Source organism: Hylobates moloch, unplaced genomic scaffold (assembly GCF_009828535.3).
Source record: "Hylobates moloch isolate HMO894 unplaced genomic scaffold, HMol_V3 SCAFFOLD_16, whole genome shotgun sequence".
NCBI classification, from domain to species: Eukaryota; Metazoa; Chordata; class Mammalia; order Primates; family Hylobatidae; genus Hylobates; species Hylobates moloch.
Window position 1 is genome coordinate 28,558,125 of NW_026652291.1, and position 25,983 is coordinate 28,584,107.

Consider the following 25,983-nt stretch of genomic DNA (forward strand, 5'->3'; position numbering starts at 1 on the left):
AGGTTGAGGCACGAGAATTGCTTGAACCCGGGAGGCAGAGGCTGCAGTGAGCCAAGATTGTGCCACTGCACTCCACCTAGCCTGGGCAACAGAGCGAGACTCCGCCTCCAAAACAAAACAAAAGAGAGAGCACAGTCTGTCTCATGTTAAATTTATAACCTCAGTTTTCAGACAGACTCAAACTGCCCCACATGGAAAGGTGCTTCCATTACATGTTGCTCCTCCCTCCTACATGGTATTTTATACCTTCTGCCCTCCCATCAACCCTAGTGGTCTGAACTGAACTTTCAGCTGAAGATCTTGCCTCCTACTTCACTGAGAAAATAGCAGCAATGACAGGCTTCAAATGCCACCATGAAATCTACCCACTTACCTGCACCTGCACCCACCCTTTCCTCATCCGTTTTTCAATGAATGAACTGTCCCTCCTGCTCTCTCAGGCCAGTGAGCTACGCACTTTTGTTCTGGACTCTATTGCCTGCAGCCTTCTCATGGACTTTGCTCCTGTAATTACCTCCTCCTTCTTCTGTAGCATCAGTTTATTCTTCTTTCTTCCTCTCAGCATTTTCCATCCTTAAGAACTCTCCTTGGACTCTGTCTCCCTTGGCTCCTGCCCCCTCTTTCTGTTCCAACCTTCCCAGCAGAACTTCTGTGGTTGCGTATAGTGTTCTTTTTGCTTTGCATCCTATTTTCTTTTTATTTTTGGAGGACAGGGTCTCACTTTGTATCTCAGGCTGGAGTGCAGTGGCATGATCACAGCTTACTATAACCTCTAACTCCTGGGCTCAAGCAGTTCTCCCGCCTCAGCCTCCCAAGTAGCTGGGACTATAAGCATGTGCCACCATGCCCAGCTAATTTTTTATTTTTTATTTTTTTGAGATGGAGTCTCACTCTGTCACCCAGGCTGGAGTGCAATAGCAGGATCTCGACTTTATTTATTTATTTATTGAAAGTAATATTTTATTTTATTTTATTTATTTTTTATTATACTTTAAGTTTTAGGGTACATGTGCACAACGTGCAGGTTTGTTACATATGTATACATGTGCCATGTTGGTGTGCTGCACCCATTAACTCGTCATTTAACATTAGGTATATCTCCTAATGCTATCCCTCCCCTCTCCCCCCACCCCAGGATCTCATCTTACTGCAACCTCTGCCTCCTAGGTTCAAGCGGTTCTTGTGCCTCAGTCTCTCTAGTAGCTGGGATTACAGGCACACACCACTACACCGGCTAATGTTTGTATTTTTAGTAGAGGAAGGGATTCACCATGTTGGCCAGGCTGGTCTTGAACTCCTGACCTCAGGTGATCCACCCACCTCAGCCTCCCAAAGTGCTGGGATTACAGGTGTGAGACACTGTACCCAGCCCAATTTTTGAATTTTTTGTAGAGAGTGGGTCTCACTATGTTGCCCAAGCTGGTCTTGAGCTCCTGGCTTCCCATCTTGGCCTCCCAAAGCACTGGGATTACAGGCATGAGCCACTGTGCCAGGCCTCCATTTTCAACTCAACCTCCTCCAGTTGGGTTTCCATACTCACCCACTCCACTAAAACAGCACTTTCTTTTTTTTTTTTTTTAATTTTAAGTTCAGGGGTACATGTGCAGGTTTGTTATATAGGTAAACTTGTGTCACAGGGTTTGTTGTACAGATTATTTCATCACCCAAGTATTAAGCCTAGTACTCAGTTATTTTTCCCGTTCCTCTCCCTCCTCCTTCCCTCCACCCTCAGTTAGTCCCCAGTGTCTGTTCCCCTCTCTGTGTTCATGTATTCTCATAATTTAGCTCCCACTTATAAGAACAGGTGGTATTTGGTTTTCTCTTCCTACATTAGTTTGCTAAGGATAATGGCCTCCAGCTCCATCCCTGTTCCTGCAAAGAACATGATTTCACTGTTTTTTTAATGACTGCATAGTATTCGGTGGTGTATATGCACCACATTTTTTTAATCCAGTCTACCACTGATGGGCATTTAGGTTGATTCCATGTCTTTGTTACTGTGAATAGTTAAAATAGCACTTTCAAAGCCACTAACTCTCCATGCTGCCAAGTGCCATGGTTACTATTTTATCCTCGTCTTATTTGATCTCTCAACAGCGTTTGATGCAACTGTCGATCTTCTTCCTGAACTGCTCCCTTCCTCGGCTCCTGCCAGCTCGCTTTTCTGGTTTCCCTCCTATTTGACTGACCGCTCCTCAGACTCCTCTTCTTCCTCTGTGAAACCTAAAAATGTTGGAGTGACCCAAAGGTCAGTTCGACGGCCACCTACTCAACTCTGTCTACACTCCCTGCCTAGATGACCTCAGCTTGCCTCATGGTTTTAAATACATCTATATACCTATGACCCCAAATGTGTATCTTCAGCCCTGATCTCTTCACCAAGCCCTAAACTCATACAGCAAACCATCTACCTGACTTCTCTATGTAGGTGTCAAATGGCCATTGCAAACATCACGTGGCCAAAATGGAAAACGGGGCTCCTATCTCCTGTCCCTCCTGTCCCTGTTGCTCCCTGAGTTGTCTGCATCCACGTAAACAACACCGTCATCCAACCCAATAGCTGAAGCAAAATGACCATGAGTCTATCTCTCTCTCTCTTTCCCCCATTCTTCATATCAGCAAGTCCTTTTGGCTTTACCCCCAAAGTATATCCTGAATTCATTCACTCTTCTCTATCCCCACCTCCTCCCTGAGCTCAAGCTATTTTCCTGTCTTGCCTAGATTCCTGTGACAACTTCCTGTTTTGTACTCATTTGCCTGGGGATGACTATTTAGGTTGTTACTATTTTTTTTCTCTTTTATGACGATGCTGTAATAACCTCCTCACGTATTTCTCTGTGTATGTGTGAGAGCTTCTCTGAGACAATTCCCCTTTGATGGGAGGGAATTTCTGCATCATAGAATAGACACATTTTCAAGTTTACCAAGGACTGTCAAGTTGTTCTCAAAAGTGCCCGGCAGCTTGAAGTATTCTTATTTCGCTCAGTTGTCTGCAGACTTTGACATTCACTGGCTTTAAACTTTCACAGCTTTAATAGATGACAAGGAGAACCTTTCATTTTCTAACTAGTAAAGAGATGTGAGCACTCGACTTTCTTCTTTTGCTATGCCTCAATAGAGCAATGCCTTGACCATTGCTCTATTGAGGCTATTTATCATTGTCTAATTGAGCTAAGGATCTTTTATCAACATTCTGAATACTAATTTTTGTACTCTACAAATGCTGCAAATATCTACTCCCTGTCTGTTGCTTGTCTTTTGTTTTTGAGACGGAGTCTCCTTCTGTTGCCCAGGCTGGAGTGAAGTGGCACCATCTCGGCTCACTGCAACCTCCGCCTTGTGGGTTCAGGTGATTCTCCTGCCTCAGCCTCCCAAGTAGCTAGGATTACAGGCACGCACCACCACATCCAGCTAATTTTGTATTTTTAGTAGAGATGGGGTTTCACCATGTTGGCCAGGATGGTCTTGATCTCTTGACCTCATGATCTGCCCACCTCGGCCTCCCAAAGTGCTGGGACTACAGGCGTGAGCCACCACGCCCAGCCTGTTGCTTGTCTTTTAAGGTTGTTCATGGTCATGTGTCTTTTTATCATATGCATGTTTCAAATGTATTGTTGTCAAATACGGGAATTTTTAAAACTTTTAGGTTCAGGCCTACATGTGCTGGTTTGTTATATAGGTAAACTGCATGTCTCAGGGGTTTGGTGTACTGATTATTTCATCACCCAGGTAATAAGCATAGTACCCAAAAGGTACTTTTTCAATTGCTTTTGAGCCATTTATGCTTACTGGACCATACTTAACAGTCCTTAGCCTTACTGAGTTGTTAGTTGTTTCTCTCTACGTTCTTCTAATCATCGTAAAGTTTTACTTCCCATGTCCAGGTGTTTGCTGCTGCCCCTCCCCCTCCCCCTTCCCCTTCCCTTCCCCTTCTTCTTTTCCTTCTTCTTCTTCTTCTTTTGAGACAGGGTCTCTCTCTGTTGCCCAGGCTGCAGTGGAGTGGCACGATCATGGCTCACTGCAGCCTCGACTTCCTGGGCTCAAGGGATCCTCCCACCTCAGCCTCCCGAGTAGCTGGGACTACAGGTGTGCACCACCGCACCTGGCTAATTTTTTGACATTTTATAGAGACAGGGTCTCCCTATGTTGCCCAGGCTGGTCTTGAACTCCTGGGCTCAAGCAATCCTTCTGCCTCAGGCTCCTAAAGTTCTGGGATTACAGGGATAAGCCACTGCACCCAAATTCTGAATGTATTTTGGGCATGGTTTACATCACTTTTATAATCACAACATTTAAAAATCATGTTAAAAAGGGAGATTCAGCTCTGTCAAGCGATCCTCCCCTATCCCTACCCTTTGCTGTCCCTTCCTCCAGGGAGACTCACCCAGCATCTGGCCCAGGTGCTCCCCCGCTACATCAGAGAATTGGTTGTGACTGAGATCCAGCTTCTTAATTCGGTAATTGGTCTACAGAAACAAACGGGAAAGAGAAGGATTTTTTGTCTTCTGATTGCAAATATCTTACTTATCTCAGGGCAGTATGATGGTGGGGCTCTGATGTACCAAAAATTAGGTGAAGACAATGTCTTAGGCATTTTTTGTTGGACTGTGGATGGCTGCTGGGAGAACTTAGTGCCATATAAACAGCTCTACCATTTGCTGTGGCTTTTGTTGGGGTTGGCAGGGTCTAAACACTCCCCAGTCCCTAACATGTGAAAGTAGCCTCACGTTACTGTGCCCATAGCAGCCCCAGGTTGCCCAGATCTCCCAGGGACATCGCCCGCTGGTGTGGCTGCACTCCCTGCCTCTTACCGACAGGGCTTGGCAGAGCAGTGCTGCAGATTCTTCCTTGAAGTCATTTCCTGCAGTGAGGGTGGTGTGTCAGCGATGCACTGCTAACCATGGCTCCCTTCCTCTCCCACCCCCTGCCCCTCCCAGTCCACTTCTCTTTAGAACAATCAAACAGAAAAAAGGTGGCAGGTGCCAGACGCATTGGCTTACGCCTGTAATCCCAGCACTTTGGGAGGCGGAGGTGGGAGGATCACTTGAGCCCAGGAGTTTGAGACCAGCCTGGGCAACATAGTGAGCCCTTGTCTCTACAAAGAATTTTTTAAAAAATTAGCCAGGCATGGTGGCATGAACCTGTGGTTCCAGCTACTTTGGAGGCTGAGGTGGGAGGATCACTTGAACTCAGGAGGTCAAGGCTGCAGTGTGCCATGTTGGTGCCACTGCACTCCAGCCTGGGTGACAGACCAAGATCCTGTTTTAAAAAAAAGAAAAGGAGCCTGGGCACTGTGGCTCATGCCTATAATCCCAGAACTTTTACAGGCCAAGGCAAGTGGATCACCTGAGGTCAGGAGTTCGAGACCAGTCTGGCCAACATGGCAAAATCCTGTCTCTACTAAGAATACAAAAGTTAGGCATGATGGTGCACACCTGTTGTCCCAGCTACTCAGGAGGCTGAGGCACGAGAAATGCTTGAACCTGGGAGATGGAGATTGCAGTGAGCTGAGATCACGATGCCACTGCACTCCAGCCTGGGTGACAGAAAGACTTCACCTCAAAAATAAAATAAAATAATAAAATCAAATAAAAAAGGAAAGAAAAGGGCAGGACAGGAAGGGACTTAAAGCAAGTATTACGCGGACAAAAGAGAACAAGGCAACTGTTTACCCTCTCTTTTAACATTGCCTTTTCTCTCTGCCATGAAATTCCAGGAGTTGGTAGCATACCCTGTGCATTCATTAGCAGCATCAACTCCCAGCCTAGTGCCTAGAGTCTATAACATCCTAAAAATGCTCATCCAAGTTCAAGCAGCAGGACTGGGACACTTGTGAGTGAGACACTTGCCATGCGTGCAAAATTTAAGAGATGCCTGAAAATTCAGTAATCAAGAAGAAGAATATCCTAATACAACATTTTAAAAAATCAAAATTAGTGCAAAATCATCTATATTGAAAAGTTTTTTTTTTTTGATGGAGTGTCGCTCTGTCACCCAGACTAGAGTGCAGTGCAGTGGTGTGATCTCGGCTTACTGCAACCTCCATCTCCTGGGTTCAAGCAACTCTCCTGCCTCAGCCTCCTGAGTAACTGGGATTACAGGTGTGCACCACCACACCCAGCTAATTTTTGTATTTTTAGTACAGACACAGTTTCATCATGTTGGCCACACTGGTCTCAAACTCCTGACCTCGTGATCTGCCCACCTCAGCCTCCTAAAGTGCTGGGATTCGCGCCTGGTGTCTTTATAATTTTAAATAAAGACAGGATCTGACCCTGCACTCACATGACTAGAACTTATTCACCTCAGTCCATTCAATCCCTGTTGGATGCTGTTTTTATTTAATGTCTTGATATTTTGCTCGTCATGATATTTTGGCACTCCTTACATTTTGTGACCAGCGCAAGTGGCTCACTCACCTTACCTGAGTTGTGGCCCTGCTAAGCAATGTAAGACACTGGTGATTTCTGGGAAGTACATGACATGGAGCCTTATTCCCAAATTTCCTCCTTTGAACCCTCAATAAGCTTTGTATCTCTACCACCTAAATAGTGCTTGGCACATAACAGGTCCTTAATAAAATGAGTGAGTGAATGAATGAATGAATGAATGCATTCACAGGAACACAAATACTTGTTTGGCTGTGTCTGTTAGTGCAATAAAGTGAGATAATAAGCTAGTCAACGCATAAAACTAGGTGATTAGTTATTCAAATTCTCGTGTTTAAATCAATGGTTACAGATAGTACAGAACTGGTTGTAAGAGAATTATTTGTGAAATTTGATAAAACACAGATTCCAAGATTTCTCCTGCTAAAGATTCTGATTTCACCAGTCTGGGATAGGACTGGGTGATTTGTATTTTTACAAAGAGCTTTCTGTACTATGTTAACACATTATGTTAGGGGTCTTAGCCAGTGCAACCAGAAAAAAAATTAGGAGACATAAATATTGGAAAAGAAAAAACTTTCATTATTTGCAGATATAATCACCTCTCTAAATAATTCTATAAAATTAACTAACAAAATGTTAGAACTCATAAGATAATTTAATAAAGTGACTAGATATAGAATCAATGTACAAAAATTAATAGCTTTCAGACACACCAGTAATGACCAATCAGAAAATGTGATAGAAGCCGGGCGCGGTGGCTCACGCCTGTAATCCCAGCACTTTGGGAGGCCGAGGCGGGCGGATCACGAGGTCAGGAGATCGAGACCACGGTGAAACCCCGTCTCTACTAAAAATACAAAAAAATTAGCCGGGCGTGGTGGTGGGCGCCTGTAGTCCCAGCTACTTGGATAGGCTGAGGCAGGAGAACGGCGTGAACCCGGGAGGCGGAGCTTGCAGTGAGCCGAGATCGCGCCACTGCACTCCAGCCTGGGCGACAGAGCGAGACTCCATCTCAAAAAAAAAAAAAAGAAAATGTGATAGAAAAAAACATTCTGTTCACATAAGATAAAATAATAGAAGACATAGCCGGGCACGGTAGCTCACGCCTGTAATCCCAGCACTTTGGGAGGCTGAGGCTGGTGGATCACCTGAGGTTGGGAGTTTGAGACCAGCCTGACCAACATGGAGAAACCCTGTCTCTACTAAAAATAGAAAAAATTAGCTGGGCGTGGTGGCACATGCCTGTAATCTCAGCTACTTGGGAGGCTGAGGCAGGAGAATTGCTTGAACCTGGGAGGCAGATATTGCAGTGAGCTGAGATCGTGCCATCACACTCCAGCCTGGGCGACAAGAGAGAAACTCCATCTCAAAAAATAAAATAAAATAAAATAAGACCTAGAAATAAACCTAATATAAATAATGCAGGGCTTATAATAGAAGAAACTAAAACTTTACTCAATAATATAAAAAGACCTGGGGCTGGGCACGGTGGCTCACACCTGTAATCCCAGCTACTTGGGAGGCTGAGGAGGAGAATCGCTTGAACCCAGGAAGCAGAGATTGTGGTGAGCCAAGATTGCGCCATTGCACTCCAGCCTGGGAAACAAGAGTGAAATTCCTCCTCAAAAAAAAAAAAGAAAAAAAGAAAAAGAATATAAAAGACCTGAAGGAGTAGAGATAAACCATGTTCATAAATGAGGAGACTCAATATTGCGAATATGTCAGTTCTTTCATAAATTAATCTAGAATATTAAATGGAACCCCAACCAAAACCCCAACAGGTGTTTTTTTTCTTTTTTTCTTTTTTTCTTAAATAGAACTTGACAAAATGATTCTAAAATTCACCTGGAGGAGAAACTGTACAAGAATAGCCAAGATTACTATTACTTACAATACTAATAACCAAGATTGCAGAATTATTTTGAAAAAAAGATTCAAGATTACTTTGAAAAAAAGATCCAAGATTACTTTGAAAAAAAGATCCAAGATTACTTTGAAAAAAAGGGGTAGTTTTTGCCCACTCACATACAAAATATATTTATTGGCTGGGCACAGTGGCTCATGCCTGTAATCCCAGCACTTTGGGAGGCTGAGGCAGGTGGATCATTTGAGGTCAGGAGTTCGAGACCAGCCTGGACAACATAGCAAGACCTCATCTTTATAAAGAAAAATACACAAACTTTATTTCCGTATTTTTTCCTAGACACTCTTCAGACCTTCTCTGTATGTTAAGGGTTTTTCAGAGATATACTCAAGTGTAGATTCCTTTTTATACACCTTTCTTAGGAGTTACTGGGATTCCTGTATCTGAAAATTTATCAATTCAGGGAACATTTTAGCTGTTATTCAAATATTGCTGCTCATTCATTTCTTCTCCTTCTGGAAACTACTCATTCTTTTAATTCTTTTATCTTTTATATTCTCTATGTCTTATCTTTCTATGCTGCATAGATAGATAAAATGTTTTCCACTAATTCTATTCACCTATAACTAATGTGCCATTGAATTTATTTGTTGAGCCTTTAATATCAGTGACTATAAATTTTTCACTGTAAGAAACTCTTGGTGTGGAGAGGAGGAGATGTCTTTTTTTTAAGTGATTTGTTCTTTTATGATTTTATTTTATGTTCTTAATCATATTAAACATAGTTTATGACTGGGTGCAAGATATCTCAGTTTGCTTGTGGTTCCAGTTAATTAATAGTGCCCTATTCAGTTTGGGTGGTAAAGTATATGATAAATTATTGTTTATATATCATCTATAATGTCAGATATGGATGATAAATGGCGGGGGCTAGGGGAGTGTGACTGGGAGGGTTTAGCAGGCATAGATGCAGTATTCTGGTCTCCAAGACTAGAAGGACATGGTCTGGTTCAACGAGACGTTGAATTCTCTGTTTTTCCCCTCTTCCCTCCCTCTGCATTCCCAGTGTCTTCTCCCTCCCTTTCCATGTGCTCACCTGAAAGCTCAAGGCTCCAGATAGAAGAACTATTTCTCTCGAAGAAATCTGAGATGATTCTGGCCCCCTCCAAACCAAGGTGATTGTTGGAAATATTCTAAAAGGCAAGAAAACACTTCAGTATGTAAAAAAGCTCACCAAAGGGCCCTCATGAACAAATGATGTCTTTTGTGGTTTACTTGAGTCCTGTGCTGAGGGAGTAGGGTTGGGGTGGGAAAGGATTAGGAGGATTAGGGAGGTGCCAAGGACGAAGAGAAGGGCAATAGAGCCCTTCTAGCCCTCTAGAGCCGGCTTTTCCAGGGCCTCCCGGTGGGACCCGTGGGCTGGCTGGTCTCAGTTTTTTGAAGTTGGCTTCAAGGACTCCCTATTTTCCCAATTTAGCCTTGGTGCTTCAGATAAGCACACTATTTTGTTTCTTTGTATTAAAACCCAAAACAGCTTCATTTGGAGAGCTTGGCAGTGAAACAGTGAAAAATGAGTTTAGAGTGCATAATCATTGTAAATTCCACTCATTGATTCGGGAAGTATGAATTGTCCTTTTAAGCTAGTGGGAGAGACTTTATATAAAGTGGCCATTATTGTCTTAATTGGTTGTTTCCCCCTTTTCTTTGAATTTCTTTTTATGATGGTAAAATAAGCATAACATATGATTTACCATCTTTGCTGTTTTTCAGTGCCCAGTGGCGTGGTATTAAGCCTATTCACATTGTGTAACCATCACTGCCAGCCATCTCTAGGCACATTGTCTTTTATGACATTATTTCATGTCTTTACTTTCTTTAAGAAAGTTCACTTTAAGGCAACTCTGCAGAGCTACATTTATCAATATTTTTTGAAACAGAGTCTCACTCTGTCACCCAGGCTGGAGTGCAGTGGCGTCATCTCGGCTAACCGCAACCTCTGCCTCCAGGATTCAAGTGATTCTCCTGCCTCAGCCTCCCGAGTAGCTGGGATTACAGGCCCACACCACCACACACAGCTAAGTTTTTATATTTTTAGTAGAGGCAGGGTTCCACCATGTTGGCCAGGCTGGTCTCGAACTTCTGACCTCAGGTGATCTGCCCACTTTGCCTTCCCAAATTGTCAGGATTACAGGCATGAGCCATGATGCCTGGCCACATTTATCATTTTTAAGGGCTTCTAAGGTCCAGACAGAAATGGTTGTTTTTTTTTTTTGAGATGGAGTCTCATTCTTGTCACCCAGGCTGGAGCGCAGGGGTGCGATCTCAGCTCACTGCAATCTCCACCTGCTGGGTTCAAGCCATTCTCCTGCCTCAGCCTCCTAAGTAGCTGGGATTACACTCACCATGCCCGGCTAATTTTTGTACTTTTAGTAGAGACGGGGTTTCACCATGTTGGCCAGGCTGGGTTCGAACTCCTGACCTCAGGCGATCCACCCGCCTCAGCCTCCCAAAGTGCTGGGATTGCAGGTGTGAGCCACCGCGCCCGGCCATAAATTGTTTCTTAGGATTTCCTACAGCCATAGGAAACACAGCCTCTCACATGTGGCCCTCCTCCAAGAAGTCACGTGAGAAGGGCAGGGGCCAGCAGGGGCCTGGAGGCAGGCTGGGTCGTGGCAGGGCCTCTGGCTTGTCTCCAATGGGTTGTGAATCCCCAGGGATGATGGTAAGAGCCAGCACAGGGGGGCACAGTACCATCTCCTGGAGGTAGTAGTTCTCTTGTAGCATCTCCACCAGGCTCAAGACACCCTCCTCCGTGATGCAATTGTCTTCCAGCTCCAGTTTGGTAACAGCCGTGTTGGACTTCAGCCAGGACAAGGGGAGGGAGAGAGACACAGAAGTGGTTGATGACCCAGTCAGTTCCCTGCTCGCCCTGGGCCAGCCATGTGAGTGGGCGTGGAGATGCAGGCTAGGAATTCTGAAGGCCTGGCAAGGGCGAGGAGACCAGAACAGGGGCCAAACCAACCCGTGGAGTTTTGCTAGGACAATACGCTGATTCTGGGAGAATTTAGAAAAGGATCCTGAAAGCAATTAAAACCCTGACAAGTCGGAGGCACGAGGATGAGCTAAACAGATTTTAACTATTTAGCCCTAAGGAGAGAGAACTGTGACCTACTCCAAGATTAAGGAAAACTTGATATATTGAATAAGGATATTTAAACATAAAGATTCTTGCAAGGAGGTCCTTTAAAGCATTGATTTTGCTTTCTTCAGAGGCCTTTCTTCTAATTTACACTTAAGTCTTATCTGGGACACTCCTTTTAATTTGTATTTATTTATTAATTATTATTTTTTGAGACGGGCTCTATGTTGCCCAGGCTGATCTCAAACTCCTGGGCTCAAGTGATCCTCCTGCCTTAGCCTCCCAAGTAGCTGGAATTATAGGCGTGAGCCACCACACCTTGCTCTGGTACTCTCTTTACTAGGAGGTGACCTCAAGTCTGTGTGGAAGGAATTGGACATATAAATCTTTGGTGAATATCTAGATCCAAGATAGTCTGCATTTCTTTTTTTTTTTTGAGATGGAGTCTTGCTCTGTCACCCAGGATGGAGTGCAGTGGCGTGATCTTGGCTCACTGCAACCTCTGCTTCCTGGATTCAAGCAATCCTCCCTGCCTCAGCCTCCTGAGTAGCTGGGATTACAGGTGCCCACCACCACACCTGGCTAATTTTTGTATTTTTTTGAGTAGAGATGAGGTTTCATCATGTTCACCAGGCTCATCTTGAACTCCTGACCTCAGGTGATCCACCCGCCTTGGCCTCCCAAAGTGCTGGGATTACAGGCATGAGCCACTAGTCTGCATTTCTATGAGGGGCAAGAGGAGAGAGAGGAAAGGATTCGCACTGCAGCATGAAGGACTTGGGTTAGCTCTAATCAGAACTTTGATCTTCCCTTCCCCACCTTGTTCCCAGTACACACAGGTACAGAGAACAGACACAGGTTTGGATTTGAGCATTTTCAAGGCCCACGAAGGAGCAAGAGAAGTAGCAGGTGGAAGGAGTGTTAATGCTGGTCTTCCCCCACCCTCTCCCCTGAAAAAAGAAAATGTGATAGTCCAAACTATTGCATTGCAGGATGGTTCACTCTAGGGCTTCCTGAATTGTCTTCTGGTCTCAGCTCTCTGGGCTGGGCAAAATTCAATTGCCTTGAGTTGTGCTCAAAGGTGAGGGAGATGGCTCAGGGGGCCTCCCAGTCTAGGTGCTATTTAGCAGTGTCTAGAAACATCAGTTGAATCACCACTGCCAGATTCATACTGGGGACAAGCACATTCTAGGGGGAAGCAGGAGGCCCAGTCCCCAAATCCATCCACATTTATTCCACACAGGCCAGTGTCTATTTGTCACTATCTGTGTTCACCGCTGGGGAAACAAGGATTAACAGAGAACATTCCCATTCTCACCCCACCTGCTGCCCCCACATGCAAGGGCACAGTGCTAGGCCGTCGAGGGATACACGCAAGGATGAAATACGATGCCTGCTATTAGGGTGCTCCTAATCTAGGTCGGGGAAACACAAATATGTGAAAAGTTAATCAGTACAAAGAGCAAATAGAAGTTCAGTCTACCAGAATGTCACGATGATTAATTGTCAAATGAATGATACAGAGAATGGGGGAAGAAGAAATTCCCCCTAAACAGAAACTGCTGTTACTAAGAAACAAGTGGTCCAAGTCCTGAGAGGATTTCATTATCATCCATGTTTTTCCCACAAAGCTCATGAGGTAATGGTGCGTTCCTAACACTTCATTAATCAGCCTTTCCACCCTCGATAAATCTCAAGACGGCTCTGTTCTTTCTCGGCTCCTTTCTTCCCATCCCCGGAAAACAGTGCAATCTCACATTTTGTGTCACTTCTTAAAGGGCATATGCTAAACGCAAATGCTGTTATATTTTTAAGAAAGAATGAGTGTGTTGGGGAAAGTGAGGAAAAATGAGACCACGTATTCTATGAATACACTGTTCAATGCCAACTGGGGGCTAGGCACTTAAAATGAATAGCACACAAGCCTATCCCTCTTATCATATAAGGAACTTACATTCTAACAGTGATTACAGTAGTTCACCCCTATCCTTGGGGGAAAATATCAAGATGGCTGGTAAATGCCTGATACCAAAGATAGTACCAAACCCTAAATATACTATGTTTTTTTCCTATACATACTTACACATGATAAAGTTTAATTCACAAATTAAGCACAATAAGAGGTTAACAATAATAATAAAATAGAACAATTATTATAATATATGTTGCCAGGGCACGGTGGCTCATGCCTGTAATCCCAGCACTTTGAGAGGCCAAGGCGGGAGGATCACTTGAGGCCAGAAGTTCAAGACCAGCCTGGCCAACATAGTGAAACCCTGTCTCTACTAAAAATACGAAAAATTAGCAGGGCGTGGTGGCGCGCACCTGTAATCCCAGCTACTCGGGAGGCTGAGGCAGGAGAATCACCTGAACCTGGGAGGTAGAAGTTGCAGTGAGCTCGGATCATGACCCTGCACTCCAGCCTGGGAGACAGAGTGAGACTCTGTCTCAAAAAAAAAAAAAAAAAAAAAAGTGATGTGAATGTGGCATCTCTCTCGTTCGCTCTCAGAATACCTTATTGAACTGTAAGAACAACTGAAACAGTAGACAGTGAAACTCTGGGTAAGGGTGGACTACTATACCTTCTAGCAACAAACAATGACTGTGTATTTCAAGACTTTTTGGAGCTTGCCATGTATTTCATAACTGAATAGATATGGACGCACAGAATTGCCTTCCTCATTCATCAGTCTCTCAGATGTCTGCATCATTGAACTTGGCCAACTCAGTCTTCCTGCAGCTTGTCTTTGGCTGTCTCTACCATTCCGTAGCTTCTCCTGTCTTTCAGTCACTCATTCCCTATTGAATTCACTGACTCCTTTTCTTCTTTCAGATCCTTTATAAATAATATTTTTAAAGAATTCTTTCTCAGTCCTGAAACTGTCCCTATCAACTTTATAAAATTGATCAGGGAAGAAGGGAGGGGAGAAATGGGAATCAGCCCAGCTTGCAGCACACACAGCATTGGTCATGAGGTCAGCTGCTCTCTGACCCCTTCCTCAGAGCTGTTTGCTGCCTGTTGCCCCAGAATCACGTAGACTCTGTCACAGAATCATAGTTCCTTTTCACTGCTCTGCAGATAACAGTGCAAGCATTGTGAAATGTTAAGTTTTCCATCTGAGATGCTGGTGAAACTACCACTGACATCAGCTGGTCTGAAGGACCCCAAGAGGAGCTGACTCACCAAAGCATGCAGCTGCTACCTCCTGATGATTTCATCCCCCTTGTCCCGACCAATCAACCACCCTAATTTTCAGCCCCTTGTCCTCCAAGATCCCCTCAAAAACTGTTGGCCAGGCCAGGTCCAGTGGCTCAAGCCTGCAATCCCAGCAGTTTAGGATGCTGAGGTGGGTGGATCACCTGAGCCCAGGAGTTTGAGACCAGCCTGGGCAACATAGCAAGACTCCTTCTCTACTAAAAATGCAAAAATTAGCTGGGTGCAGTAGTGAACACCTGTGGTCCTAAATAATCAAGAGGCTGAGGCAGAAGGATCACTTAAGCTCAGGAGGTCAAAGCTGCAGTGAGCCATGATCATGCTACTGCATTCCAGACTGGACAACAGAGAAAACCTGTTTCAAACAAACAACTCTAGACTAGAACTCCTTAGGGAAATGGATGGAAGGGTTCCTTTCATTTCCTTGTTTGGCCACCCTGTGATCATTAAACTCTTCCTTTGCCGCAAACTCTGTTTCAGTGTATTGGTCCTTACCGCACAGTGAGCATATGAACCTGGTGGTCCTGTAAATCCTCTTTATTTTTCTCTGTTCATTCTTTCCATGGATAATTTAACTATTACCAATTTTAAATGTCACCTCTAAAGACACATCTACCTCTCTACCTTACTGAGCTTTTTTATAATGGAATTTTCTGTTTACTTTTCTAAGTGGACAAACAGTGTTGTGCTGACAGGCAGTTGTTAGGTTTTCTGTTTTTCTGTGATGGGAGTCAGTTTTGTGTGTAAATCAGTTATAATTATATAAAGTCATGATGAACTCAAGGTCAAGTCCTTGTTTGGTCATACCAAGCTGAGAGATGACACTACTTTTGTCGGAAAACTTGATCTACTCTACACCATGGTGTTTATGAATTATAATGTTGCACAAGGCAGACATTGAATGGAATGGGTCAGTAATAAACCCGTTTATGGCAAAGGTGAGCTTTGGAATGGAGACCCAGGCTGGCATTTTGTTGGTGCTCTTGCATTGATAATTGGGCCTGGTCACTTTTCCTGGGCCCAGAGGCTGGTGCCTTTGCTTCCTGAACAGTAAAGGGTATATAGACTTCTATTTTTTTCTCCCCAAAGTCTCTGCAAGGAGCATAGACTTCTAAGGCCCAGGTTGCTAGCAGCGTCCTACCAGGAGCTAAATAAATCATCTGGCAGCCAAGCAGAGCCCAGGGCAGTGTGGGCATAAAGGTCACTATTTAGGCTCCATAGGGGGGGCCCTCTGAATCTTGGGCCTACCACTCTGCCAACCCTCCACCTCCACCAGGTTTCATGAGCCCCCGCTAGCATGCTCACCACCAGGGCTATAGCAATAGCCTTGGTACCCCTGGGGCCCAGGCCGTGGTGGTTGAGGTTCACGTAGGACTCCTCCATGTTCCGAATGAAGTAGGAGACAGGCACTACACCCACCAGCTTGCAGGCCTCCAGGTACAGCTCCTTTTGTCCAGTGGTGAAAGATTTCTCATCATCTGCAGAGAAAGATGGGCTGAAGTAGGATTTCTCTTCCACCTTTGCCTTCTCTCCCCTCTAGCCCGAGTGACATTCACTCATGTCTAGACTGTCCTCTGCCAGAGGATCTCTCCCTGTGGGTATGTGCTAAGAAGCCTGCTCCTGTCTGGGAAGTCAGTCCATGGTGGGAGAGGGAGACTCTAACTCCAGAAAGTCGCAGATGAATGTTTCCCTTTGGGTAGGAGATGAGGCCCATGGTTTCAGGCCAGAAGCTTTCCTAGAAGTGAGCAGTGTGCTTCACCCCACCTGCCCACGTTGGCCACATCCAGTGACTGGTCATCAAGGACATAGAAGGCCCAAGCCCTCTTGCCCACCTTTGGACAATTCTGAAAGGCCAAACACAGATGACTTTTGATGGCTGATGGAGTCTCCATTTCACTTTTAGTTTCACCGCCACTATCACAAGGTTGTGAGTCATGAAAAAAGCTTCACCAAAGACTTAGAGAGGCACCAACATTTAAAAAGCGCAACTAGGACAGAGTGGACTTCTCAAAATGGCAAACCAGTGAATATGGAAAGACCTCCACATCAGCGAGAAACAAGCATGCTTGCATGTGAATGGTCTTTTTTCTTTCAAAAGCTTGCATGTCATTTTCCTTATAAAAAGGACTGTCATCCTTGCTTTATCGACAATAAACCTAGCCTCAAATAACACACAGTTGGTCAGTGCTAAAACCAGCTAACAGAAGTAGGGACTGCACCTTTCCATTCTAACCCCTGGGGACCTTTATTCCTTAGGCTTTAGGCCAGCCTGGCCCATGGTCACTGGGCATCGGGCCTCCCTGGATTCTGGGTGCCCCACAGCTGTGTCCTCATTAGGCAAGTCCAGCCTATGGCAGGGCTTCCTGAGGCCAGCTGGCGTCTATGTCTGCATCTGTTTTTCCTTCAGATCCCAGGGCCTTTGGCCAACGCCCTCCCCCTCCAAACAATCTAAGGCTGACAATGGGAGCTTTGTTGGTGAAAGGACAAGTGCTTTACAGGGAAGCTGATTTTGCAAGCACAACTATAAATTAGACTTCTATCTGGGACGCTTGTACAGCAGCGCTTCTCAGCCTCCGCACTGCAGGTATTTTGGGCTGGATAATTCTGTTCTGAGGGCTGTCCTGTACATAGTAGGGTGTTTAGTAGGATCCCTGGCATGGACCCACAAGATGCCAGTAGCAACCCCCACCCCTAGTTTACCCAATGTCCCCTTGTTGCAAAATTGCTTCCAGGTGAGAACCACTGTTGTGGAGAAAAACAGCTCATGGCAAGTGAGCAAACCAGGCTCGTCTCCCCCTCTTCTCTAGACTCACAGCCGGCACTGCTCCCAGCTGGCCTATTTCCCATGCCCTCCCTGCCCATTCCCAGTGTCTCAGCACCCACAGCAGGGAAACCAGGAGCCAGGGCTGCTGAGCCCCAAGTTTCCGTTCAGGACAGAGTTTTTGGTGCCAGATTCAGCCATTAGAGGTTCCTGTTGACCAAAGCAGGGAAGGTAACCCCCAGTTTTGTCCTTGGGACTAATTCTGCTGGGTTTGATGCTGACCCTTTCTAGCTGTGTTTCCTATTGTTATATTTTATGGGCAGCCTGTGACAATGTTAGCACTTGCTGTGGTCAGGGGAAGAGGTAGGGGGAATGAGATAGAAGCAGGACCCTTTGGCCAAACATCCACTGTTGTCCTTTGCTACCTTCTCCAACCGGGTGAATGAAGTCGGGTGTTGGAAGCAACGTTAGCAACAGACTTGAAGTAGACAAGAAGTCAGAAAAAGAGCAACAAACTGCCTGGCGGACAGTGGGGAGGAGATCTGTGTAGAAGGGTGAAGATGTATGTTGTATGTTGACCATGGTGGGGAGGTTTATAAACTGACCCTATGCAGATGAACTTCACAGTTTAATTTGGCAGAACTGGCCTTCCTCCATCTCTGTGCCTGTGAATCACGGCCCACCAGCCAGCTGCAAGGCCACAGGGGAGGAAGGGCAACTGGGCCAGCCTTGGCCTGGGAAGTTTGAGGCTGGCCCAGTCAGATGGAACCAGTGTCATTCTCCCCTTGCTTCACAAGTGTTCTCTTTTGATGCTTCCCTTCTTGGGGAAACTGGGAGGAGAGAGAGAGTGGAGATGTTGTTTGCATTAACAGAGTCTTTGTTTCAGCTCAGCCAGTCCGGATACCCAGGCATGCTTAGATTTATCAAGAATAGTAGGGGAAACCAGAGCTCTAAGGTGAGTGTGGAAAGTCACTGGGATGCAAGATAGGCCACAGAAACAGTCCAGGGGCCTGGAATGTGGAATACAGAAGGCAGGACCATCAGAGTGAGTCAAACACGGGATCAGCCAATGTGCTGGGCAAACTCCCGCTGTCCCTGGCCAATGCCTATAATCTCTTTAAGGCCCAGTTCCTCTTCTGTTGAAAACGGGCAATGATGCCTACCTCCTAGGACTATTGCAAAGATTGCATAGGATGCCCCATGTGGAAACATTTAGAAGATCAGAAAACCCTGTTTGTGTATTGATTCCGCTTTTAACAAGCCGACGTGAGGGCACTGCTCCTGAGGCAGGTGACAAGCGTGGGAAGCTGCAGCTGCTCTCCCCTGCCAGCCTGGAGGAGGACTCCAGGCAAAACCGAGCAGGCCTTTCTGCCACATTTCCTCCACAGGCCATCTGCAGGGCAGACTCTGGAAAGGAGTGAGAGGACAGCTCCTGGAAACCAGGTTTCTCCAGCTTCTGAGGAGAAGCTGCCCTGACTGCCCCTAAATGCCCATGCTCACCTTCAATCTCCAGGTCTGTTTCCGAATTCTCCCGGGCTGGTTTCACTTTTTCGACAGTTGGCGGGGGTTCGGCCTCACAGTAGAGCATTTTATCACTGCTCTGTGGTACTGGCTCAGTTTCAGTCTCATCTGGAAGAAAAAAACTCATCTCCTTGATGCCAGGAATAAAACCTGCTGGCCTCTCCAATAAAGCCTGCCGCTGCCACCCCTCCATCTCTGCTCCCTTCCTCTGAGTCCCAGGTCCTCAAGGTGCCAAGCCCTGCCAGGGCGAGTCCGCTCTACAAACCTCCCTTCCCCGATAGTGCTGCCTCCGGCTGCAGGGTCCACGGGAGCTTGTGAAACCAACTCCCTTCTGCTCCCTGGAGACCAGCTGCTCCTGCCCCCTTCCCTGCCTGAGGCCTGCCTTGGAGATCGGCTCCTTGCTCACACTTTCCCCTTCTTATGTGTTTGGGTGGGTTTTGGGGTGTGCTGTTACTCTTTCAGGTGAAAGGGTGGGTCCCGATACACAGGCTTCCTTACTGTCAGGCACAAATGGTGCCAGGGAGTATAAGGGGCAGGGCAGGGTAGGGCAGGGCAGGTGGCAACTTAGGTCAAATAGAAAATAAAATGGACCAGGAGCAGTTCCAGAGAGCAAGAGAGAGAACTCGATTCCTAAGAATTTGACTTAACTTCTCTTCCTTCCAATCTAACATTGATTTGTGATCAGGAAGAAGGGGGGGCTTGAAAATCTCCCTTGGGTCGGAATGAATTACTATGATTAATTCTCAGGAATGAATTAATCATATTCATTGCTGGGAACAGAGCTTCCCTAACGCCAGTCCTCTGCGCTTGCTAGATGTGGTTTTACCACCTCTGGGCCATTGACCTGGGATCAGCCATAGGCTCCTGAAAGCCATGGGCTTCTGGAAGCCACACATAAAATCCAGAGCTCAATCCTCGGCCCATCAGCAGGACTCAGTAGTTTCAAGAAGCCATGCCATGCCTCTGAATGACCTGTCAGAATTTAGCCAAACTACTCATTGAGTGGGCTGAGCATTTGTGGCAGGGGTCCCAAGTTTTGACCACTGAGATTCTAGGATGGTGGGGTTCCTAATGAGTCCATGCAGGTCTTTCTTAATCCTCGTCCATAGACCCAGTTTCCAACATTTAGAAGATCAGAAACTTTGTCTGGGATACACAGTGCAGGTAGCAGTGGCCTGGTAGTTAGAAGACAGACAGCAGCTTGGCTGCCAGACTGCTGAGTGCCCTTAGAAAAGTGATGAATTTCTGAGTCTTAATTTCCTTGTCAAACAAATTTGGAATTCCATTCAACCAGTAGAATGCTGGTAAATATTTAACAATTGATTCTCCAGGAAAAAAACAAACAAACAACACCAAAAACATCCTGATTTATAGTGTTAGCCAATTCATATGGTGTAAATATTCCCAATGTGGCTGATTTCAAACTATAAATATGGTATCTATCAGCCCACACAATAAAAATTAAAGCTGGCTAGAGCCAGTATGAGGTAGTTGTGGGATAGCACTGCAGCCAACTCTTCCTGTTTGCCAAGCCCTGAACCCGTCAGTATAACACATCATCCCACTTCTAGAGGGTCCCAGGTGAGGAAAGAAGTGGGCTTCAGGGTCCTGTGATCACCAGGTGTTGTACTGAGGCAGCGGGGATGGGCCTGAGTGGTGAGAGATGGGATGCCCTTTCACCTTCTGTCTCAGGCTGAAGAGGCTTATCATTGTCCATGGTGCCAGGACCCTCTTGAGGGCAGCTGCCAACTTCTTGCCACCTCTCGACTGCTTCCCTAAGAAGCACACCTGTCCATTCACCTCTGTCTCAAACTCTGTGAACTTCCCTCACTTGGGGGCATCCCAGGGGAGCCTGCAGTTATCCTTCCCTCCCAGCAAGCCCTGGGAAGAGTGGGATTTGATGGGAATTGGATGTGCATGAATTTGACCCCAACTCTGTCTGCGAGAGGTAGCTACTTCTCCAGCTCATCCGGGAGAGTGGGACTGCTCTGTTACTGGGAACCCTGTTGAAAGGATCCCCTGTGACTTTGTGACTCAGGAGCCACTTTCATTTCATCTTCAACATTCCATGACCTCATGCAGTCATTGTGATTCACATGGTGGACCTGGCAACAGCAGGCTTCCTGCCTTCTGGGTGGTTCTGGCAGGCACCGGTTCTCATATGTCTACTGGGGCCAAGCCCGGGCTTGGCTGTGAGTGCTCAGGTGCTGTGGGGGGGGGGGGCCTCTCAGTGGTGTTGTATTTCCCTCTGAGTCAGGACCCAACCCCAGCCCCTTAATTAGGTGACTGTGAAGAGCTGCCATCATGTTCTTCTCGCAAGAGAGCTGTGCTTCAGGTATGAAGTATATCAGTGATGGGTGAAGTCAGTTTTCTTCTGCTCAGCTCTTCTTCCTTTTTTCTTTTCCCCGTGGGAGAGCATCTTAACCTTGGAGCTGAAGATCAAAAGCAAAGTGCAATGAACATATGTCCTATTACTACAGTTTGTTGCAGCCAAAGCATTGTTCAATCCAAACTACGGGGCTGCCTACCTTGAGACCGTTCAACTAGCATTCCCACACTCGGCCATTCTCACATGTGTTGGAGTTGAAGTCCAGTTGCAGTTCGGTTTCGGGAGAATTTGTTCTTTCTTGGTAAGTTTTCAGGACATCAACGGTCAGGTCAGTGACTGGAGGGTTTGAGGCTGTGAAAATTCCTTTTTTTTTTTTTTTTTTTTTGCCACTCAGAATGAGGAAGATCTAGAAATGTGTGCAAGGAAAACGTGATTAGAACGTGGATCAAAAGAAATATGTATGCCTGAGATGTTACTTATTCCTTCAAGCATTCATGCTGAGAAATACTTATTGAGTCTCTATTCCGTACGGGCACTAAAATAGGCACCACTGTGGGGAAGGGATGCAGACATGATTAAGACAGGACCCTTTTAAGGCGTGTGCAATGCATGATAGAAATTGACAAGGCCACCCTAGGGTGAGGGTCCTGGGCAAATATTTTTGGCAGAGTTCTTGCTCATATAAACAATTTGAGTCACCCTAAATCGGCATGGCAGCACCATTCTGGTGGCCCAATCTCATGTGGTCCTTCTAAAGAAATACCAAACAGGCCAGGGAGAGTGATAAGCTCCTAGAATGATCAGGTAGACATGAGTCCTGGTGATCCTCAGGGCATCTGGCTGGCCCACACTATTGCAGAGGATAAGGAAGCATTAAGGGGGAGAAAGAGGGATCAGAGAGCATGCGTGTCCTGGTCTAGGGCTCTCGGTGCTCTACTCGGATGGCACCATCTGATCTCAGGTACTGAAGTGTGAGTGAGAAAATATAGAGGTAGGTGCTCCAACTAAGCCACTGGATAGAGGCACCACCAGCCTGGGTCCAACAGCAGCAGGGAAACTGAGAAGGGTCTTTGGGGAAATGCACTGGGAGTTCAGGGGAGGGTGAGGTTTCTTCACATTGGGGAACGTGCGTGGGCTCTGGACAAGTAGAGTCTGGGGAAAAGGCATTTCCAGGAGGTCAGGATGAAGGAAGGCAGCAGATCCCCACGTAGTTGTGCAGGCTGTGAAGACGAATAGTTGAAGGGGAGGCCACCAGGGCCAGGGCAGCTTCAGGGAGGGATCCAAATGCAATTAAAAGGCAATGGGAGACAATGAAGATTTTTGAACAGGAGAGTGACGTCATCAGATATTTTCTTTAGAATGGTGGACAGCAATGTGTTTTGCATAATAGTCAATTCTGGAAAAAATAAAAATGTTTAAGGACCATAATTTTTTAATTTTTTTTTTTTTTTTTTTTGAGACGGAGTCTTGCTCTGTCGCCCAGGCTGGAGTGCAGTGGCGTGATCTCGGCTCATTGCAAGCTCTGCCTCCCAGGTTCACGCCATTATCCTGCCTCAGCCTCCTATGTAGCTGGGACTACAGGCATGCGCTACCACGCCCAGCTAATTTTTTGTGTTTTTAGTAGAGACGGAGTTTCACTGTGTTAGCCAGGATAGTGTCGATCTCTGGACCTTGTAATCCGCCTGCCTCGGCCTCCCAAAGTGCTGGGATTACAGGCGTGAGCCACCACGCCCGGCCAAAAATGTGTATTTTTTAAAAACCCTGAAATGTGATACCTGTAACCTCTTTTTATAAGTTGTTATTTTTGAAAATTTCTGTATTATTAAAGGGTATCCTTTTTTTTTTTTTTTTTTTGAGATGGAGTCTTGCTCTGTCTATTGCCCAGGCTGGAGCGCAATGGCATGATCTTGGCTCACTGCAACCTCCGCCTCCTGAGTTCAAGCAATTGTCCTGCCTCAGCCTCCCAAGTAGCTGGGATTACAGGCGTGCACCACCACGCCTGGCTAATTTTTCATATTTTTAGTAGAGACAGGGTTTCACCATATTGGCCAGGCTGGTCTCGAACTCTTGACCTCAAGTGATCTGCCAGCCTCAACCTTCCAAAGTGCTAGGATTTCAGGCGTGAGCCACCGTGCCCAGCCACTTTTTATTTTTTTTGAGACAGACTTTCGTTTTATTGCCCATGCTGGAGTGCAATGGCATGATCTTGGCTCACCGCAACCTCTGCCTCCCGGGTTCAAGCGATTCTCCTGCCTCAGCCTCCTGCGTAGCTGGGATTACCGGCATGCACCACCACATCTGGCTAATTTTGTATTTTTAGTAGAGATGGGGTTTCTCCATGTTGGTCAGGCTGGTCTCAAACTCCCAACCTCAGGTGATATGCCTGCCTCGGCCTCCCAAAGTGCTGGGGTTACAGGTGTGAGCCACCATGCCCGACCACAGCCACATTTTTTAAAATTAATCTTTTTATTTTGAAATAATTTTAGATAACAGAATTACAAATATAACAGAGTTCCCATTTACTCTTCACTCAGCTTCACCTTATGTTAACGTCTATAACCGTGGAAAAATGATCAAAACTAAGTATCAGTACGATGCTATTAACTAAACTACAGACTATATTTGTATTTTACTAGTTTTCCCATTAATGTCCTTTTTTGGTGCCAGGATGCCATATTACATTCGTTATTGTGGCTCTGTTGATCTCCTCCAACCTGTGACATTTCCTTTGTCTTTCTTTTTTTTTTTTTTTTTTTGAGACGGAGTCTCACTCTGTTGCCCAGGCTGGAGTACAGTGGCGCGATCTCGGCTCACTGCAAGCTCCTCCTTCAGGGTTCACGCCATTCTCCTGCCTCAGCCTCCTGAGTAGCTGGGACTACAGGCGCCCGCCACCACGCTGGCTAATTTTTTGTATTTTTGGTAGAGACGGGGTTTCACCGTGTTAGCCAGGATGGTCTTGATCTCCTGACCTCGTGATCCTCCCGCCTCAGCCTCCCAAAGTGCTGAGATTACAGGCGTGAGCCACCGCGTCCGGCCCCTTAGTCTTTCTTTTGTCTTTCATGACCTTACACTTTCAAAGAGTACTGGTCAGATATTTAGAATGTCCCCAATTTTGGTTTGGCTGATGTTTTTGTCATGATTATTGGGAACGGTGCCACATAGTTGATGTACCCTTCTTGGTGTGTGTCAGCGGTACATGATGTCAAGATGTATTATATTGATCACTTGGTCAAGGTGGTATCTGCCAGCTTTTGCTACAGTAAAGTTGCTATTTTTCCTTTTTTACAGAATACAGACTTGGATACTTTAAGACTCTGCAAATATCCTCTTTCTGCTTAAATTTTTGCCCACTAATGTTAGCATCTATTAATGGATTGTGCCTCAACAGTTACTATGGTGTTCTCATGGTTATTTTCTGTATTTGCAATCCTTTTGCATTTATCAACTGGAATTTTTCTATAGGAGTTGCCCCTCTCTGCCCCTTGTTTATTCAGTTGTTTGTATCTATAGGGACTCAGGTTTATTTTATTCCTTGGGTTACAATACAATACTATCATTTATTTTACTGTTCAAGTTCCAACTTTGGCCATTGAGAGTTCCTTCAGGTGGGCTCCTGTGCCCTTTTGACATCCTCCTCCCCCTTGTTTTGAGCCCTTCCTCACTCTCTGGAGTCACGGAGATTACTTTTGTGGGCGGGCGCGGTGGCGCATGCCTGTAATCCCAGCACTTTGGGGGGCTGAGGTGGGAGGATCACCTGAGGTCAGGAGTTTGAGACCAGCCTGGCCAACATGGCAAAACCCTATCTTAGCTAGGTGTGGTGGCACGTGCCTATAGTCCCAGCTACTCAAGAGGCTGAAGCATAAGAATCACTTGAACCCGGGAGAAGGAGGTTGCGATGAGCAGAGATCTCTCCACTGCACTCCAGCCTGGGCGAGAGTGAGACTTCGTCTCAAAAAAAAAAAAAAAAAAGAAGTTATTTTTCCAAGGAGAATTATATTTGGAAACCTAGATCTGGGAGCTTGTGCATTCATTACCATGTGGGTATCACTACTTCTAGACTTTTTGGTGAACAGAGCTAGGAAATGTGTGTGTGTGCATGTAAACTAACCCACCCATAACACACATACATATTTATTTCCATACCAGTCTATCTATATAAGTACATTGAACAAAAACCATCTATACTGATGCCCTGATCCCCAGCGTAGCACTACATGACTCATTCATGCCTTCTCCTTTTTCATATTTGTCATTTCTTTCTCCTGGCCAGAAACCTGGCTCTTGTTTTCTATCATATATCTGCTTATTTGTTCGTCTCTAATATATATACATAATTCGTTTCAGAATTGCTAAGCCATAGTCCTAGAAACAAATTTACTAACTAAAACATGGTGTCTGTTAGTATATAAGGTTGTGGTTGTTTATCCTTATGGTATCCAGTCAAAATACTTTTTTCCCCAGTTATTTAGGTCAACTCTTTCTTCTCACCCCCTTCAGTGGGTTATTTAATTCACTTGTAATACAGTTAGATTAATTTGTCAGAGTCTGCATTTCATCGTTCCCCACATATCCTGGTTGATTTTATTGTGGCTGATATATGGCAGAATTCCTTCTTTGTGGTGTACAGTTCTATATGTTTTGACAAATCCATGAAGTCATATATCCACCACCACAGTCCCATTCAAAAGAGTTCCATCACCCTCAACAGCCCCTCATGCTTCCTCCTTTACCCCTCATCCCTCCATGTCTCCTGGAAACCAGTC

At 45.7% G+C, this 25,983-nt stretch overlaps 2 protein-coding genes across 9 annotated transcripts in view; one reads left to right on the forward strand and one right to left on the reverse strand.

Annotated features, from left to right (window-relative positions):
• LRRC74A (leucine rich repeat containing 74A) overlaps positions 1-20,898 on the reverse strand; it is a 40,964-nt gene extending 20,066 nt beyond the window's left edge. For 2 of the 5 annotated variants that reach the window (XM_058429661.1, XM_032180227.3), the window contains exons 1-7: positions 20,572-20,898; positions 18,871-18,999; positions 15,915-16,087; positions 11,008-11,115; positions 9,353-9,449; positions 4,812-4,861; positions 4,385-4,466 (exon numbers count right to left, since the gene is read on the reverse strand). In XM_058429661.1, coding sequence (XP_058285644.1) covers positions 4,385-4,466; positions 4,812-4,861; positions 9,353-9,449; positions 11,008-11,115; positions 15,915-16,087; positions 18,871-18,999; positions 20,572-20,608 — 676 coding nt within the window. In that variant the 5' untranslated portion in view covers positions 20,609-20,898. The remainder of the gene's footprint in view (positions 1-4,384; positions 4,467-4,811; positions 4,862-9,352; positions 9,450-11,007; positions 11,116-15,914; positions 16,088-18,870; positions 19,000-20,571) is intronic. The other 3 variants (XM_032180226.2, XM_058429663.1, XM_058429662.1) reach the window with 3 other exon arrangements.
• Positions 20,899-21,092: 194 nt separating this feature from the next.
• Positions 21,093-25,983, forward strand: part of ANGEL1 (angel homolog 1) — a 39,068-nt gene continuing 34,177 nt past the window's right edge. For 2 of the 4 annotated variants that reach the window (XM_058429498.1, XM_058429495.1), the window contains exons 1-2: positions 21,093-21,226; positions 21,274-21,521. The gene's annotated coding sequence lies outside the window, so the exon portion shown is untranslated. Of the gene's footprint in view, positions 21,522-25,983 lie in introns of all 4 variants that reach the window. The other 2 variants (XM_058429497.1, XM_058429496.1) reach the window with 2 other exon arrangements.